At 44.4% G+C, this 16186-nt stretch overlaps 1 protein-coding gene across 3 annotated transcripts in view; it reads right to left on the reverse strand.

The window, feature by feature from the left end:
• Window positions 1–1065: 1065 nt before the first annotated feature.
• Window positions 1066–16186, reverse strand: part of CLPS3 (CLP-similar protein 3) — a 28670-nt gene continuing 13549 nt past the window's right edge. For 2 of the 3 annotated variants that reach the window (XM_087668714.1, XM_087668847.1), the window contains exons 6-10: window positions 2399–2455; window positions 2010–2144; window positions 1696–1931; window positions 1579–1623; window positions 1067–1502 (exon numbers count right to left, since the gene is read on the reverse strand). In XM_087668714.1, coding sequence (XP_087524840.1) covers window positions 1418–1502; window positions 1579–1623; window positions 1696–1931; window positions 2010–2144; window positions 2399–2455 — 558 coding nt within the window. In that variant the 3' untranslated portion in view covers window positions 1067–1417. Of the gene's footprint in view, window positions 1503–1578; window positions 1624–1695; window positions 1932–2009; window positions 2145–2398; window positions 2456–16186 lie in introns of all 3 variants that reach the window. The other variant, XM_087668759.1, reaches the window with a different exon arrangement.

Genomic DNA, 16186 nt, shown 5'->3' on the forward strand with positions numbered 1-16186 from the left:
CCCCCAAATAGACGTATCTCTAGACCTACGTCATTGTCTCCCCACCATGTGTAAACCAAGGCATTGATCGTCTAATTCATTGGGTGGAGATATTAAACACCATAATCTTGGCCCTCCTAAGGTTCACTAATAGGTCACTCCTAACAAAAGGCATGTAGTGCATCTAGATGGCACTACAACCTTTTCGAACTATCTCAAATAAATATAATATAATGTGCATATACTAGTAGAGGTATCAATATTCCCCTAGCTCAAAGAGAGTGGGTGAAAGGGGAAAAGCCTACTTCACTCCAATGGTGGTGTTGATCTTCTCCAACATCTCTCCTAAAGCCTAGACTCGTCTAGTGATTGACTCAAACTATGCCAAGAAACCCCCACTCTACCTTAGTAAGGATCCCCAAATCTTGGAATCTTTGCGAGAGCTTAGTGGCATTGTACCTAAAACTGCGAAAGTCCAAAAAGCAACAATAGAGTTGTCCCCCTTGTGCTCGATCCTTCTCAATGATAGCTCTAAGTGTGAGAATGTGGTCAAGTGTGGAATATCCTCTCTTTAACCTTGCATGTCCACATGCTCGATGTTGATGCATCACTACCCATTTGCTTAACTCATACTCTAGTACCAATCCATAAAGCTTGCCTAGCACATGGCCAAACATAATGTTCCTATAGTGTGGTAACCATAGGATCTGTAACTTTCACGATTGATATTATAGTATTAGCTAGTTAACTAGAAGGAAGCCTCCACAAAGTGCCATCTTGAACATGTGGATTAGAGAGTGCAACACATCTCTAGCACATGAGAGGGGCTCTGCTACTAGTCATTCACAGCCTTGTGCTCGACCATTTTGAGGTTCTATGTGTTGAAGGCAATGGAGATGAGTTTCCTCTTTGGTAGTCAAGGAAGAGGAAATTGCACAAGCACCTCGTAGAGCAAGGTAGCATATGTGCTCCATGTCTCTGGTGAAACATAACATTTCAAAGAACCACATGAGAGCTACCAAAAAGGAAAACTAGACGACAAACAAAAGATACATGTCTAAGTAACATTGCATCGTCACACATGGAACATCAACAAATTCTAACAAATCCACTCATGTGTTGGAGAGAGAACAGAGGGAGCAAGCATTCATCCCTTTTTTTCCTTATCAGCCTTTTTTCCTTCTAAAAAGTTGCCCCATAATAGGTGCTAATTTGCAAGCTGTCCCAAAGAACCAAAAGTATCTACAGTGTGTTTGTCAAGTCTGTTGTATTTGTATGATGTGACATTGCAAGGGCAGCTCCTAGTATTACATGTCCTTGCCTTACCAAAGACAGTCATTGAATTGACCACCAAAAACAGTGATAACAAAACCACCTCATGACTGCAGAGATGAGATGTCCTAAATTGAAATTATATGTAACAAAGTGCACAATCAGCTCACTCTACCCAGAGTAAAGACCCTGCTAGCAGTAAATTGTTGGGTAAAGGACCAGGGCAAGGTGCAACATATGACAACTTTTTCCTGCATTGAAACATGGCCTTCAGTAAACTGGAAATCAGAAAGTTACTACAGATGACCAAGTAACTGAGCAGTTTACCTTGATACATCAACTTCAGTGACATATATAAACCCTGCTACATTGCTGCAAAAAACACTAGGTTAGAAGATCTGGCCTTATTAGGGTTTCAACCAACAAAGAAGAGCAAGTCATTACCTGGTGAGCAACTGTTCTGCTTCTTTGGCATAAGAAATTGCAAGGACGGAATGAACAAGGTCATGGCTTATTGTCACTGGGACCACACGTGTTGGATCTGCTGTTGGCTCTGCACCAATAGGAAGTGCTGATCTTGGTGCCTGTGGTCCACCCCCGATTCGGAAAACTTGTAGCTCACTAAAATTTGCAGAAGCTGCATGCGGAGAGAGCTCATTGGACAAGCCATAAAAATACTCCTGCCAGAAAAAAGAAAATGTGAGAATAAATTGAGACTTCCATCAACTTCATCCCAAAGCTTTGCAGAGTTAGCTTACTCTAGTTTTCACATTCCTCATCCTTTGCCTGAATTTAGAGTTCCGTGCAACAACACCCCCAGACTTGTGAAGTTTTACTATATCCACACCTGGTTTGCTTTTGTACTTGTCACGCAACATGCTGTAGAGCTTCTCCTGGGACAAGACAAAACATGTTAAGTGACAGGTCATTGGCCTTTCATCTTAACACACTTGATATATGGCAAGAAGACATATTATCAATAACAACGAAGACTCCACAACCAGTACCAATGACAAAGTTTCCATTTTTTTTGTTTGACATTTGCCTTCAAAGCTTTTTGAGTTTGTCTCCATAGGTTATATTCAAAGATTCTCTGTATATATTAAAAGAGGAACAGACTTCAGCTTGCATTGAAACCTGTTTGTACCTGACCAAGAACTAAAATCACATCAGCATTGAAGCTTTCGATCCCATGTACGAGCAGCTGCAAGTCCACATAGTTATAAATGTCATTAAAGGCTCGTGAATCCGTATGTGTAAAAAGAAAACTGCAGCTTTTAGGAAAGCTTTTTAGTTATCCTCAAAAAGGCCAAACAATGGAAAATCTTACCAACATACATAATCCAAAATATTTCCTTCAAAGCAGAGGTTGAGTGCAAAGAAACTTGGAAGAAAGAAACAATCTCAAAGATAACATAAGGATGCAGCATGAGCAGGAAGACCATGTGAGTCTCATCTCTATATCAACAACACCAGGGCATCCAACTAGGTTTGACAAAGGGGTTGAGTTGGAACAAAAACAAGAGGTCATGCTAAGAGCAGCAGAGATTTAGTGGGTACACTTTTTAAGTTCCTGACTAAACCCTAAGTCCAACGAGACAACTGTAAAGAAATTGTAGAGTTTGCATTAGCAATGAATGGACTCGGAAAGTCAAATCATGAATAAAGTATTGACATGAATGCAATATAATGAAGATACAATGACCTTGAGCCTCTATGTCTCTAGGACCGGGGCTAAAGGGAGCCGAGGAGTCGATGACAACCTCGAGGTGTCTAATGATTGCACTGTCAAGCTCAATTGAAGAGAGGGTGGAAACAGCTGTAGAAGGAGAAAGAAGATCCCTAAACCATCCCGGCTGACAAGGGGGCAAGCAGTAGCATTATGATATGACTATTGAATATACAATGCTCATGCAGCAAACACACTATGCAGTGAATGAATATTGTACCTCGAACTCTTGTATCTCAAGGATCAAGGCAAAGGTAATGAGCTGGAGAGTGTGTCGTACTCTAAACAGATCCCGAATCGCAACAAGGCAGCCTCTAGATGTCGAACACCAGCAAACACAACCAAGAAATGTTGCATCTAATGTAGACGACAATGCGGAAGAGAGAAAGAACAAAACACAGGTGAGGGGAGAGAAAACATTGAGCGCAGGCTGCAAAAGAGAGAAAATGGTAAATGCAGGCTGCAAGAGAGAGAACAACAGTGATAGGCTGAGATGACGGTGACAGCTAGAGGAGAGAAAATCTGCAAGGTAGCAACTAGGGCCTGCAAACGCAACAGTATGCTGACATGGCACGCTATACAACAGCTGGATGATGGACAGCAGCAGTCGCCTTGCTAGAAACAAGGCAAATTGATTACAGAGGGCTGGAAAAAAGCGTCAGATGGATGAAGTCTGCAATAATGAACAACTTGCACTACAATGTCCTCTGTGAACGGGGTGTGGGCAGCAAGCTGAAAATACCTAAAACCTACAAAAACAAAATTAAGACTGAATGGAAGGCAGCATACCTATTTATAGAAAGTTTAGACCCTCCCAAATGAATTTGTGCTTCGGGGATACAGACATTCTCTAGGAACGCGTTTCTTTTTAAATAAACAAGGTTTCTTCCAAATTAAGCATGTATTGGGGTTGTTTAAGTGAAGCTAATGCATTTTTAGCTCAACATCCCCTCTCATGCCCAACAATGGCACTACAAGAAGTAGGCTAGCCAAGCCCTTTTTTCCTTTTAAAACCCCAAGGCATCCCACCCCAAAGCAACTAGAGCATTGGACAAAGGGTGAAGGGTACGCGTCAACTGCCCGGCACTAAGACTACAAAGGCGATGGTTATCTTACCAAGGGAGCTCAAGTAATCACCCCAAAGAGGCTAGGGCATTGGACAAAGGATGCACGACGACTGCCTAGTGACCCACCAAATCCTACAAAGGCGGATGGAATCAACTATGGACTTTTTTTTTTGGGCTTTGTAGTTTTGATAGATTTAACATTAAGTAAGGATTTCAAATCAATTTGCGTCCTATTGAGTATCCGTGCCCCAAACAAGAGAGTGATGAGGGATGGTCAGACCCAAGAACTTTACAAAACAAGCATATTATCCCTACCATTACTGGATGTCGGTGAAGAAGGAAAATGGCTAGGGTGTGGGTGACACAAATATAGCAAAGATGTGAAGCAAGCAAGCTAGTGAGAACTGCCTTGGAGACTGCCATGTGCAATGCCACGAATATAGCCGATCCAGAGTCAACCACTCCAAAAGACCAAAAAGGGATAAATGTGCACAAATGCATGTTTACATGAACAGAATGCCAATGCATGGGATAATACAAAGGGAGAAGCAAGATGTCATGCTCACACAAAATGCAATGCAATGGTGCAACTTGGACAGTGCCCTCGCAGGGAAATTATTCACTTGTCTAAGTGCCCTTTTACAATCATGACATCTTGGCAGTACGGATGAAGTTACAAAATTCCACAAGTACAATAAGAATAAATGAATGAATGAATGTCTAAAAACTGTAAGCATAATCACTGTCACTATCAAGAGAAATAATCGCCCCCTCTCAAACTGGAAGGGAAAGCAAGAGAGAAGCATCCTCTCCCCGTCAATCTGAAGAAGTAGGGAAGGGTGTACCCAAGCCTATCCTTCGTAGAAGATACTGAAGAATCGACCGGTTGACTGCTTTGGTCAAAATGCCTATAAAATTATCTAATGGAGGCACGAACTCTAGGCGAATAGTGCCTAGCTCAACCTACTCTCTGGAAAAGTAAAAGTGGACTCCCACATGCCGCATCCGTGGTGTGATGATCAGATTGTCCGCAAGGGCAAGGGCAAGAACAATGGCACTTTGGTTATCACAGTAGACAACGATAGGAGAGTCACAAGGGAAGTGAAGCGCCGCTAATAAGCTTCTCAGGTAGATGGCCTCGGTAGTGCCATCGAAGAGAGACTGATACTTGGCCTCAGCTGTAGAAGCCACCACCGTCTCTTGCTTACGATTGGACCAAAATGGGAGCTATACCCAAGGTGAAGAGGTAGCTGTCAAAAGATGACATACATCTATAAATAGGCAAGAGACTATCTAGGGTGGTACTCGGAGGGAGGGCACTGGCTATCTAGGGTGGTGCTCCACTGTGGACGCCCAACCTATTTTTGGGACTATCCACTGTAAAACCCTAAACACAAAATGCAAATTGTATGTGAAGGGTTTCTCGACACCCCCTCTCAAGCCCAAAAAATAAAAAAAAGAAAAAAGAGAGGTAGAGATGCAATACTACAAGCTAAAGAATGCTCATGCAGCAAGTGCCACTTCGACATTGTCCCTCATGGAAAAATTATTCACTTGCCCAAGCGTCCTAGTATAAAGATGATGAAAATATATAATGCATAGAAGGAATGTCAGACTTTGTGAGGTGTCGAGAACCATAAGGATATGCCCGTACTTGATCTCCAGAGTTGGCTCCATATTGACCAAGGCACAAAGGCAAAAAGAAGAGAATGAAGAAGATATAGAGAATCCTAAGATCCAAGATTTCCACCTGAAAGATAACCTACAATAAAGAACAATAGAGAAAGTGAACTGGAGAATCCGAAACTCAACTCGGAAAGAAACTACAAGCTCCATGCATCCATGCGAAAATGAATACGAAGGTCTTGTCACCAATCGCAGCTAAACCTCCAAGGCCCCGATCTAGGTAGATCGTCGAGATCCTAGGTATCAATAGATGAGATGACCGCTAGAAGGAAGCCACCCCATCCAAGGGTAGAAGAAGGTAAAAGACCTCTGCCAAGGTGTACAAAGGACTGAGCAGTGGGTGGGAATCCCCTTTGAAACTGGAGAAATAGGAGCCCTCTCTAGAGTCGCAATAGATGTAGATGCCCCCTCGGAGGACAAAGAAAGATCATCCCTCTCTGGATCCTCCGCTGAGATAGATAGGGAATCCAAAAATTCATGGATCACGAACTCCGAAATGTCTAAAGACGAAGAAAGTGTTAGCAGAGTATTTGTCAGCTCATGTGTGAGTCTAAGCTTGATCTGGGCTGGGCATTTTTATTAGGTATTTTAGGTTTTTTTCTGGTGTGGCATTTTATGCTAGTGGAGCATTTTATGCACCAGTCGGCCAGCATTAATGCTTGCCGACCAACATTTATTGCTCCCCACTTTTCAGCCTATTTATACTCAGTGGCTCCTCCTCAGTCAGTAACTTCACCATCTGCAGACTCTGTGGAGAGAGGAGCCAGTGCCGGTGCCCACGCAGCCAGTAACTCACTGTTGTATGCGACTGTCTCGTGTTCAAATATATGGATTCCATTTCCCGTGCATACATCTGAGTTCTCATCTGTATCGTGTTCTTTTTTTCTCTTTTTGTCTTGCGTTTCAGCAGTTTATTTCAGCACATGTTTATGCTTCCACCGCTGCTCCACTTCTGACATGGTATCAGATTTCAAGATCTGTGCTCCTGCTGTGTTTTCTTGCTGATCTCAGGACTGTTTTGTACCCCTGCTGATCAGGCGACTGCTGTAGCAGCCAGGCGACTGCTGTAGCAGCCAGGCGACCTGTTTTGGGGCTGTTTCAGCCTGCGATTTCTGCAGTTTTGCCATCGCCTACTGCCTACGCACCCTCTGCTTCCTGCGTTTTCCATCAGCAGCTGCTGGCGACAGTTTTCTACCTGTTTTTCTGCAGTTTACAGTCTGCGTTTTTGCTGATTCAGCATCTCTCGTGGCTGGGTGACTGTTAATTCAGGCCGTTTTTGCTGTTTTTGGCAGTTTTTGACTGATTTTTTGACATTCTGCAGCAGATTTTGTCTTCTATTGATCAGATTTTGGGTTATATTGCATGTGAACTCTCATTTTCTGCAGTCCGTGCTTGTGTTTTGGCTGTGTTTCCTCTCTAAATTCCATCTCTTCTCTACTTCTCTTCTTATCCTCTCCATATGGCTCCTCCGTGCACTTCCACTGATGATAAGTTACATGGACCTGATTATCTCACATGGAGTGCTGTCATGAAAGCTTGGTTTGTGCAGAAGCGGTTATGGTACATCGTCTGTGGAGCTATTCCTCGACCTCTCCGTCCTTTTTCTCTTCCTGAAGACTTTGATGAGGACAACCATGAGGAAGCGGTGCTCACATGGGACTCGGACGATGCCCATGCTTACTCAGCGTTGCTTCGGTGTATTTCTAAAGCGGTCTTACCGGCGGTTACCTCCTGTAGGACATCTCCTGAAGTATGGCAGAAGTTGCAGCAGATGTACGAGGCACCTTCCACCATGCGGGCAGTCACACTTTATGGCCAGCTCCAGCAGATGAAGTTTGAGCCGAAAGATACTATTCACTCTTTTCTTCTTCATGTTACGCAGGTACAGGACCAGCTTCGGCACATGCAATCTGCACTTCCCCAAGCGCATCTCGTCGGGACGGTCCTCTACAAGCTCCCCCCGGAGTTTGATGGAGTGGCCAATGCTTTGCGGGCGCAGACATCATCGACTCCTGTCAGTTTTACCCATATGACCTCGATGCTTCTTGAGCATGAGACATCCTTGAGATTACAGGGGCGGCTTCCGGCACATTATGGAGACGAGGCTTATGTAGCTTCGGAGAGGGGTGACGAGAAGAAGAAGTCGAAGGCCCAGTGTTACCACTGTGGCAAGAAGGGACATTTGTGGAAGGACTGCAAGATGTTAGCGGCTTCCAGGAAGGAGCAGCAGAAGACGAAGCGGGCTGTTGACTCTACCGATGAGTCCTCTCCTTCATCAGACTCCAACTCAGATCCTCCGACCAAGGTGAAGTCCAAGGCACGGAAGGGATCCTTTTCTTCGAATCTCGGGAAGGGCTTGGTGGCCCCTTCCTCGACTGCTTTCTAGTGGTGGTAATGAGGTCATCCCTCATGACTCTCTTGTGCCAGAGAGGGAGTGTGAGCGGGTGTTCAGATGGGGCAGCCGCGCCTCATCTATACTTTTATACAGGTGCACAGGTTCCAGAGAGGAACGTCCCTGACGCATCGACTTCAGTCTGGCGGAATCAAATCCTGGAGCTGGGGTTGACATCCAGGTTCATGATGAGCTAGTTATCTGACAGAGAGCAGGAGGCTTTCGTCTGGAGCTCACATGAGGGGACACTTTGGCGGTCTGGCCAAAGGCGGGGCATCCAGTCACCTATGTTCAGGGGCATTTTTTGACAGGATGGTCTTGTATGCTACTGCGAGACATTGGTAACAGACACAGAGACATGCTATGATCTTCTCTATTTTCAAGTGTTTGGTACGATCGACATCGACATCAGGTTCTCTCCGAGGCACCTTGGTGGTGGCTTGATCACCCACTGCTTGGGTATCCATGGTTCTACTTGGTGGTTGTATGTTGTATAGTTTCTGATTCCTTTTCATTGTACTATTGTATTGTATCAGATCACCCATGATCTGAGAGAGGGTGTTAGCAGAGTATTTGTCAGCTCATGTGTGAGTCTGAGCTTGATCTGGGCTGGGCATTTTTATTAGGTATTTTAGGTTTTTTTCTGCTGTGGCATTTTATGCCAGTGGAGCATTTTATGCACCAGTCGGCCAGCATTAATGCTGGCCGACCAGCATTTATTGCTCCCCACTTTTCAGCCTATTTATACTCAGTGGCTCCTCCTCAGTCAGTAACTTCACCATCTGCAGACTCTGTGGAGAGAGGAGCCAGTGCCAGTGCCCACGCAGCCAGTGACTCATTGTTGTATGCAACTGTCTCGTGTTCAGATATATGGATTCCATTTCCCGTGCATACATATGAGTTCTCATCTGTATCATGTTCTTTCTTTCTCTTTTTGTCTTGCGTTTCAGCAGTTTATTTCAGCACATGTTTATGCTTCCACCGCTACTCCACTTCTGACAGAAAGTGCCGCCGATCATGTTGAAGAAGGTATTTGGGGTGGTGAAGAGCTCCCAAAAGTGGCCTCTCGAACCTGAGTAGATGAGAATGGAGAAGGGTGGGACTAAGACTGAGCAATGAGTGCGCAACAATCACTATTGCTCAATGGAGTGGACTGAGAAGCCGAAGAAAAGGAAAAGAGTCAAGCAGCCACTGTCTCTCAAAGGAGCGAACTGACGAGGAGACGGTATCAAACAATTATTGTCTCTTAATGGAGCAGATTGCAGAACAGCGGGTTGTGGTAGCCACTGTACCCGAAAATAGGTGAGAGAAGACTGTCGTTGGCATTGCAACAATCTCCGAAAGGATCATTGTCTCTTAATGGAGCAGATTGCAAAACCGCAGGTTGTGGTAGCCACTGTACTCGAAAATAGGTGAGAGAAGACTGTCGTTGGCATTGCAACGATCTCCAAGAGATCATAGTGCCAATCGATCCTTCATGTGCTCGAAAGGACTTAATGCGCATCGGATGCGTCTTATTGCCTTAAGCATAGTACTCTGATAGTCAATACAAAATGATCTCTATGGCCCAAAAAGAAGAGGTGGCACAGGTAGTGCCGGGTTGGAGACACATACTTTGGGGGGGTGGGGAGCAAAGGTCAAAGTCCACAAGCATCGGTGGTGTGTCCGATGATGCCACAATAGGAGCACCTAGTAGACGGGTCATCTATTGGTAAAGAAGCCATGGGTACCAATGTGCCTTGTTGAAGAAGGAAGAGATGAAAGAGATCAGCCATAAACCATGAACCACAATGTCCGTCTCAAGGGGTGTGAGGGCAGTGCAAAGCACTGATCGCAATGTCCATCTCAAGGGGTGAAAGGATAGTGGAAGGGCTAGAATTGGACTACCAGTGGAAGGAGGATGCTACCAGCAGTAAGAGGTTGCAACCTATAGTCAAGAGTAGCCGCTGACTAACTTGGAAGAGCCACCAGTTGTATACACGGTTTTCAGAAACAGAAGTAGGTGTTGGAATGCCATCAATAGTCAAGTGCGGCCAGCAGACCAGGCTGAGCTGCCAGCCGACTGGGCAAAAATGCCAGTAGAAAAATGCAAGGTACAACAGTACGGTGGAGCTGCCAACTGAAGGAAGGAGCCGCCGGTTGAGAAGGAGCTACCGACTAAAAACGCAAGTTCCAGCAGATTAGAAGGAGCCGCCAGGTTGCAGAGAACAACCACCAGCAAATTGGCTGAGCCGCCAACAACAAAGGAGGAGCCATCGGCTTACTGGGAGGAGCCGCTAGCTGTCAACAAGCTAAAACGCAAGCAAAAAACAGCAAGTGCAAGGGAGAGCAACCACTAGGTAAGGTAATGCAACAGAAAAAGAAGAGATGAAGATCTGAATCATGTAGTGAATGTGATACAAGGGAACAAGGGTGTCGTAGCACAAGGAAGATGATGAAGACAGCCACGAACAACAAACTGCAATGTCCTCTTGGAGGAGTATGAGGGCAGTGGAGAGCCTGGAGAGAAGAGGAGACGGACTAAATGAATCAGCTGTAAAGAATGAGTGACAGAGACAACCTATAAATAGGCAAGAGACTGTCTAGGGTGACACCCAAAGGAAGGGTGCCTGTTGTCTAGGGTGGTGCCCCACTATGGACGCCCAGCCCCTTTTTGGAACTGTCCACTGTGAAACACTAAACAAAACGCAAAACACAAAACAAAACACAAACTACAAGTGAAGGGTTTCTCAACAGTGGCCGCCATGGAAACGCCAAGTGTCAGGATCTCCTACCCAATCAAAATCAATGTACCCCTACAAACATAAACCAGAACCATAAGTGAGGCCATAAGAATAAGTACAAAGTAAATAACGCAACACCCGAAGACAGGCAATCCAATGTGACATCCTAGGTGCTGTGAAATATTGACTGAGAATGCTGACTAAGTAAGCCAAGTCTGGCCTAGTATGAATTAACCAAAGATGTTACCCACATGTCATTTCCATAACTGTCCGGTTCCTACACTCTACGACTCCATTCTGAGAGAGGAAGTTGGTAGAGGTAAGCTGGCAAGAGATGCCATGCTATTGTAGAAACTCATGGAAGATGAACTCACCACAGCTATCACTCCTCGTGCAACCAACACGACAACTCGTTTGGTTATGAACCAGCAATACCCAAGCAGAGAAATATGTGAAAGCATCGAACTTATGCTTGAGAAAGTACACCCACATATATCTCAAATGATCATCCACTATCAAAAGAAGTACAACGCGCTGTTCAAGGTAGCACTGAATGTTGGCCCACCGAGATCAATGTGAATCAATCTAAGAGGCGACATAGCTCTATGTGTAGACTGCAGAGGAAATACGGTGCTACTTCCCAAACTGACATGCTTTACAGACATCTCAAGCTAGCTTCAGGCGAGGAAGGCCCTCAACCATCTCACAACGAGACAACTCATAAAGAGAGTCATAGCTAAGATGCCCTAGGCAAGAATGCCAAAGACGCTCATTGTTCGTAGGCTCCCAAGATGTGGCTAATGCATAGAAGCTATGAAATACCAAGCCCTCGATTGTCGGCTTGGTAAGAAAATGGGTCGTGGCATAGGTCATTAGGTTGTGCCTTACTACGAGCAATCACTAAACTAGTCCAAGAGTCAAGGGCATCGATTGTGATCAATGTAAAGAAAAGTACTCGCCAAACTTGCAAAGCTGTTGAACAGATAACAAGTTCACCCCAAGCTCAAGGACATAGTATACATTGTCTAGCGAAGCTAGATTCGCACCCTTGTCAATAATAAAACTGACGTAACCTTGAGCCTCAATCTTGACCAAAGAGTTGTTTCCTACGCGGACCCACTCGACTGCAAGGGCTAAAGTATGAAAGATATCCTCTATAGGAGTCATGTGATGTGTAGCTCCAATCCACAATCCAAACAGGTCCTAATGTGCTTGGCTGTGACAACTAGTGGGCCTTTGCAGTAACCTTGTCGGGAGGCAACTCACAGATGTGGATGAGACACGCATTGGATGTCTCTACAGAGACGATGTGGGCCTCTGCAAACCTGTCAAGCAAGCCCTCTAGAGCTAATAACGTTGTCAACTGAGATGGCTGACTAGTGGCAGTGTGAGTCTGACCTTTCCACTACCCCTTGCCATCACCCTGCCTCCCCCAAGGGGGATTGCCCGACTAAGGGGCGGGGGTTTGTGACTTGGGTTTTAGTACTGTGTCTCTTGCCTTTGATCGACACTTGTCATCAAAATGGCCAGCCTTTTGACAATGTTTACAACACCTATTCTTCTTGGGTACATTCTGTCATCCGTGTTTGAGTTGAGACTAGAAGTTTTCTTGTGATTTCCTTGCTTATTTTTTATTTTGATTTTGATTTGAAGTTTGATTTTGTTTGCCCTTCCCTTGCTACACCTTCTAAGAATGAGCAACAAGAGCTCTCTCTAACAAATTATTCATATAAAACTGATCAAATAGCCGTGCATAACGCAATAGCTGACACTTAAATTCATAAAATATGGGTCAATTGGACAAAGAAAATACTTGCTGCACAAAATCAAAGTATTTACGCAGCAACTTGTTAAGAAACAATGTGACCTGATTGTCAGAGGACTTAGGAGTCCCTATAGTAGAAAATTTGGCAAGTAAACGCCGATACTCAGTCAACTTGACTTTCAAGTCATCCTGGCCGGAGATTTTGAAGTTCTAAAGCTCATGGTCAAGATTTATTCGACACTGATCAACTGAAAGAGCATCCAACTCATATAACCCATGACATAGCGTGCCAGTCAAGACCAAAGTCATGTGTTTCTTGTCTCTCACCATGTATCTATCATCATCAAATGTGACCTGCAATCATGACGTGCCAAAGAAGAAATAGAGAGCAGATTCTCCTTAATACTGGGCACAAACAAAGCATCCTGTAGGCGGAGAATAGAGCCATCAATGGCTGTGAGCTCAATCTCCCCAATACCTCTAACAGGGTATGATGCATTGTTGGCACTCTGTACAAACTTGCTAACTGGAGTTGCACCAACAGAAGCAAATAAATCTCTGCGAGATGTGATGTGCTTAGAAGACTATCAAAAAACCAAGTGTCCGCATCCTCAGTAGAGCTAAATGCTCGATCAGCCCAAGAAGTGTCATAACTGCATGTGTAAAAGCAATAGTTCCTGTTGGCAAGCCCTACGTCAACTCGACAATAGCAAAGACATTCCTAGCCTTTCATGAGCAGATGACCTTGTATGCAACAAGTGCAAGATCGGATCCCATAGGTTCTGTGAGTCAATGGCATATCTCATCAAGTTCGACCAAGTTATAAAGCTTGACCCATTAAAACGATTCTTATCATTGAATGTATGCTTAGCGAAAGATAAGGTAGAACCGTGAGCTATATACCCCGAAACAGCATTTTGGCATGTCCGAAACGGACCGGCCGTTTCAGACCGAGATGAAAACGAGAGCACGCCGTTTTGTGATCCTGCGGCACGGCCCCATTTCGCGTGGTTATCCAGCGCCGAAACTCATTCGTGATTCTCCTTCCCCACTTCGTGTCGCTCGCGCAGCTCTCAAGTCTCACCTCAGCCCTCCTCCTCCTCGGACATGCAACAGCCAGCCCCCGCCTCCTCTTTCTCTTCTTCTTTCTCTTTCCCTTCCCCTTCCCCTTCTTCTTCCTCTTTCTCTAAGCTCTTCTTCTTCTCCTTCTCCTTCAGACTTCTCCTTCTCCTTCTCCTTCTTCTTCTTCTTCTTATTCTTCTTCTTTCTTCTTTCTTCTTTCTTCTTCTCATTCTTCTTCTTCTTCTTCTTTCTTCTTCTCCTTCTTCTTTTTCTTCTTCTTCTTCTTTTTTCTTCTTCTCCTCTTCTTTGATCCATTACCTAGGTCCTGACTCCTAAAGGCTAATCATATCATGGCACTGGACCCATATTGAAGGCACGTCACTCCAATCAAGGGATATGAGGGCTCTGGCGGATCAAATAAGTGGCGGTGCAACTATTGTGGATTGGAGAAATCGGGGAGTGTAACGTGCATGAAAGACCACTTCGCTTGCATTCCCAACAAAGACATCCGGCCTTGCGCAAATGTGCCAGCTAAAGTAATAGTAAGATTCCATCTTTGGCGCCGAAAGCGTATGGGTATTGAGCTAGAAGAGGATGAATCAACACCACAAGTGGGGCAAAGAGAGGCTAGTGGGCCTAGTGGCACTAGCCAAATTGGAGGTGTCAGTGGCCTATGAAAAAGAAGTGTATCCATATCCGTATCGGGTCCAAGTGCAAAAAGGACCATGTTGCCATCTTCTAGTGGTGGTGGGCAAAAGGGCTCCTTGCATGGTACAAGTGTCCATACAAGATTTCAGAGGCAAGCAATTGTAGAGGCAACTAAGGAACTCACACACATTTATTCGGTGTGCTATCCCTTTCAATGTCGCCACTACACACCAATGGAAGAAGACAATCAGGGCAGTAAGCCACATAGGGTGTGAGTGGAAAGGTCCATCCGCAGATGCATTACACACATGGGAGCTTCAAAAGGAAAAAGCATCCATAAAGGCTCAATTGGAGCCCTTGAAGGAGACATGGATGAAATATGGATGCACAATATTATGTGATGGATGGTCAGATATGCACCGAAGGAATGTTTACAATATCTTGGTGTCTTCATGTAAAGGTACCATGTTCATTAAGGTCATCGATGCCTCTACCTCAGGTCATACCATCACAAGAGCTTTCATTAGGGAGCACATGCAACAAGTTATCATGAACATAGGAGTCCAAAATGTGGTGCAGGTGGTGACAAATAATGGAAGCAATTGTGTGTCTATGGGACGTATGCTTGAGGAGAAGATTCCTAGCATAGTATGAACTCCATGTGCATCCCATTGCCTTGACTTGCTTATTGAAGATGTTGGGCAAATATATTGGGTAGATGACATTTTCAAGACAGCAATAAGCATGGTAAGATTTGTGAAGAAGAGGCCATCCGTCACATGCATGTTTCAAGCCAATAGCACACTTGAGCTATTGAAGCCCTCCACCACTCGATTTGCTTATATGTTTATTCTATTGGAAAGGTTGATACAGGTCCGTCCAAATTTGATACGGATCATTACATGCTAGGAATGGCTCACATGGAGTGAGAGAGAGTCTTCAAATGCTCTTGCTTTTAGGCGCAATATTTCAAAAGAGAGTTGGTGGTTTGAGTCAGAGGCATTGGTGAAAGGTCTCACTCCTATTTACACCGTATTGCGCATCACTAATATGGAGGGGAGTACTTTGGGGATTCTAAATGAGTATATGGATAAAATTAGCAAGGCCTTGCTTCGCAATAACTTTTTGTCCCAAGACAAGTAAGTTTTTGTTTAACTTTTACACATGTAATTATTTAGTATTAACGACCCCTTGATGATTGATCATTATTCTAACTCCCAAGTTTTTAACATATTTTATCTATAGGGTTGATGAGATTCGTGCAGTGTGAATGCACAATGGGATTGGTTCCATAAACCAATCCATACTGTCGTAGATATCTTGCATCCTCTTTGGCGTAGCGAGGAGCAATACACTAGCGAGGAGTTAGAAAGGGCTTCATGGAGAACATGAGACACCTCATAGGGAATGATATAGATATGATAAGAAGAGTAGAGGATGATTTGCTAGCATTTCGCAATCATTCTCTTCATTTCTTCCAGAAAAACAGCTTCAACATGTCTCTTGTTGGGAGAAATACGGCAATTGTGCTCCTACTTTGGTATGTGACTGGTGACTTATATATTTTGAATCTTGATTATCTAATGCATTATGCAACCTAGGTAACAAGTTCTGTAATCTATTGCCCACTCAAATGTTGATTTTGCGACATGCATATTAGCAATTGCCAATTACTTAACCTCAATCCCTTATTTGAATAGAAACGCATTGCCATTCGGGTCCTCTCGCAAGATTATAGTTCAGGGCCTGCTGAGAGGAACTGGAGCATATGGGCCCTCTTCCATACCAAAAAGAGAAACAAGCTCACAACTACCCAATTGGAGCATTTAGTGTTTTGCCATTGCAATCTCCAGCTTCTTGGGA

This window comes from Lygodium microphyllum, chromosome 1 (genome assembly GCF_053477565.2).
Source record: "Lygodium microphyllum isolate KBCC chromosome 1, Lygodium_microphyllum_v1.1.10, whole genome shotgun sequence".
NCBI classification, from domain to species: domain Eukaryota; kingdom Viridiplantae; phylum Streptophyta; class Polypodiopsida; order Schizaeales; family Lygodiaceae; genus Lygodium; species Lygodium microphyllum.